At 44.4% G+C, this 2,500-nt stretch overlaps 1 protein-coding gene across 1 annotated transcript in view; it reads left to right on the top strand.

The window, feature by feature from the left end:
* Positions 1-2,500, top strand: part of LOC123769749 (oplophorus-luciferin 2-monooxygenase non-catalytic subunit) — a 7,566-nt gene that overhangs the window by 3,285 nt on the left and 1,781 nt on the right. Inside the window, exon 3 of the mRNA XM_045760986.2 lies at positions 2,193-2,297. Coding sequence (XP_045616942.1) covers positions 2,193-2,297 — 105 coding nt within the window. The remainder of the gene's footprint in view (positions 1-2,192; positions 2,298-2,500) is intronic.

Below are 2,500 nucleotides of genomic sequence, written 5' to 3'. Positions count from 1 at the left end.
GCGCTCGCGGAACGCCAGGCGAGTGTCTTACCACTACACCAGGGAGACTGCTAAATGTTGACATCTACATCGAATGTTGACGTTTACATAAATTGATGTACTGAAAATCAACCCAGCCCGTCCTCCTAAAGTTTCTCTACGTCAAGAAACGGTCGTACTAAAGCGCCCTTATCCTAACCTACCAGAGAACCCAAAACAGAAAACGGGAGAGTGTGTCAATTTTGCCAGCCGCTACCATTTTCTAGTATGACAATTTTTGGCCTTATGTAAAGTATACGTCAAAATGCAACGTTCTACCAAGAGGACGGGTTGCACAACCAAAGTATGATAGGTAGAACTATATCTTGTTTAATTTCGAGTTCACGAGAACATAAAGTTTCACCAAAAAAACACATAAAAATAATTTTCGGTCTAATCAATGATATTCCGAGATTTCTCGTGGCAGTCAGGTTGACACAGTGTCACATGACACCTTTTTCTTTGTCGCCATATCGAGACACACCCATGTTGGGCACGTACCCAACTGCAATTACTGTGAAGCTAGGCCTAAACATCTAGCCCCCAACCTTGGACAGACACAGACATACAGAAATGTCCATTTATGGATAAACTAGAGGGGAGGGGGTGTTACCCGGCGGTGCCCAGGTCTGTATCAGTCTCTTCCCCCTTCCTCTACTTTGCTCTTCCCTCTCCCCTCCCCTCCCCTCTCCTCCTCTTCCCACTCCACCTTCCCCCCTTTCCCTCTCCCCTCATCTTCCTCCATTTCACACCTTTCCTCTCCTTTTTTCCTCTTCCCCCCTTCTCCTTCCTCTTCCCACAACTCTTCCCTTTTTACCCCATTTCATCGCCTCGATCTCTCATCATACCCAAGTCCTCCCTCTTCCCTCATCATCCCCTTGCTCCCCATCTCCTCTCATCTTCCCCCCTGTCCACCCTTCCCTCATCTTACTTCTTCATTAGATACTATCTTCTCTGTATATACTATCTTCATCACCATAACCATCTTCACTACTCACTATATCGCTATGACCTGAATGAATTCAGCTCATTGTTTTCACAGAAAATCATGACAAAGTACGGGTAAACGGCGGGAGTAACTTAAAAAAACTCCAAAAAACACATCTACGAGTTCATTTTAGACTTTATGAAAACTCCCTTGTGGCAAGGGGGTTTGGTTAAGGCTGATATTTCTTAAAATGTGGCACGTGCCGACCCCGACTGGCATATGTCCATCCCGTACCTTAGACCATTCTCCCTGCAAAGTTGGGTGAGGCAGCCCCAAACATCTGGTCAAACATCTAACCCTTCTTCTTCTTGAGGTTATCTTGAGATGATTTCGGGGCTTTTAGTGTCCCCGCGGCCCGGTCGTCGACCAGGCCTCCACCACCCCCCAGGAAGCAGCCTGTGACAGCTAACACCCAGATACCTATTTTACTGCTAGGTAACAGGGGCATAGGGTGAAAGAAACTCTGCCCATTGTTTCTCGCCACGCCTGGGATCGAACCCAGGACCACAGGATCACAAGTCCAGTGTGCTGTCCGCTCGGTCGACCGGCTCCCTATTTCCTATATTTATGTCACCCTGGACAGACAAACAAACAGACAATTTCTCTTATTGATATAGATAGATTATGCTTGAGGAAATACTGGTTTTAGTATATCATATACATTTTTATTATACTCAGCCCCTCCTCCTGTTCTGGTAGTACTTATAGTAACAATGAGGACCATAGTACACATACAGACGCACAACGCAATTAGAAAGTAGAAATCGGTACTATTGAATTTGGACAAACGAAAAAACATTTTCTATTTATGCTGCAAAGACAAAATAAACCAACCTAACCTAACCTTCCTAGGCCTAATACACAATATCTGAGGCCTAATAAAGTACATGTGTGCTATACTAGGCCTAGGAATATTTACGTTTGTTTTTAAGCTTCATTTTTTCGAACTTTATAAAGTGAATAGGACAAAATTCTACTATCTAATTGTTTAGTACATCAATCTTTGTACTATGGTGCGCATAGTTATAAAAACTACCATCTACACAGGAGGATGGGTTGGAATATTTATGTCAGTCGGTTGCCAGATGCATCAGTCAAATGTTGATGTATAAACATGGGTTATATTGAACATTTGTGCTATTGCGTGGGACTGGAGTAATACTGACTACTGCTGCTGCTGCTGCAGGTATGACCTCGGGGCAGATCTACCTCAGCCACAACCAGCTCACAACGCTCCAGGAAGAGGTGTGGCGCCCTCTTCTGGAACTGGAAATCTTCATCACAGCTGACAGTGAGTTTCTTCAGCTTTGTGGTAAACTCTCAGAACTGCATCCGGTTAAATGGAAAATGTGCTTAAATAGTTGTGATAGAATCAGAGCCACAAGGGTACACCGGGCGGGATACACCTAGAGGTGTACCCCGCTTCTTGGTGTATATACACTGAAAGTTTACTTTAGTCCTGGACAATGTTGTTACTGGTTGGTCAGTAAACTC

This window comes from Procambarus clarkii, chromosome 45, assembly GCF_040958095.1.
Source record: "Procambarus clarkii isolate CNS0578487 chromosome 45, FALCON_Pclarkii_2.0, whole genome shotgun sequence".
Taxonomy (NCBI): Eukaryota; Metazoa; Arthropoda; class Malacostraca; order Decapoda; family Cambaridae; genus Procambarus; species Procambarus clarkii.
Note: the sequence above shows the minus strand (reverse complement) of the source record. Positions and strands in the feature narration are given on the sequence as shown.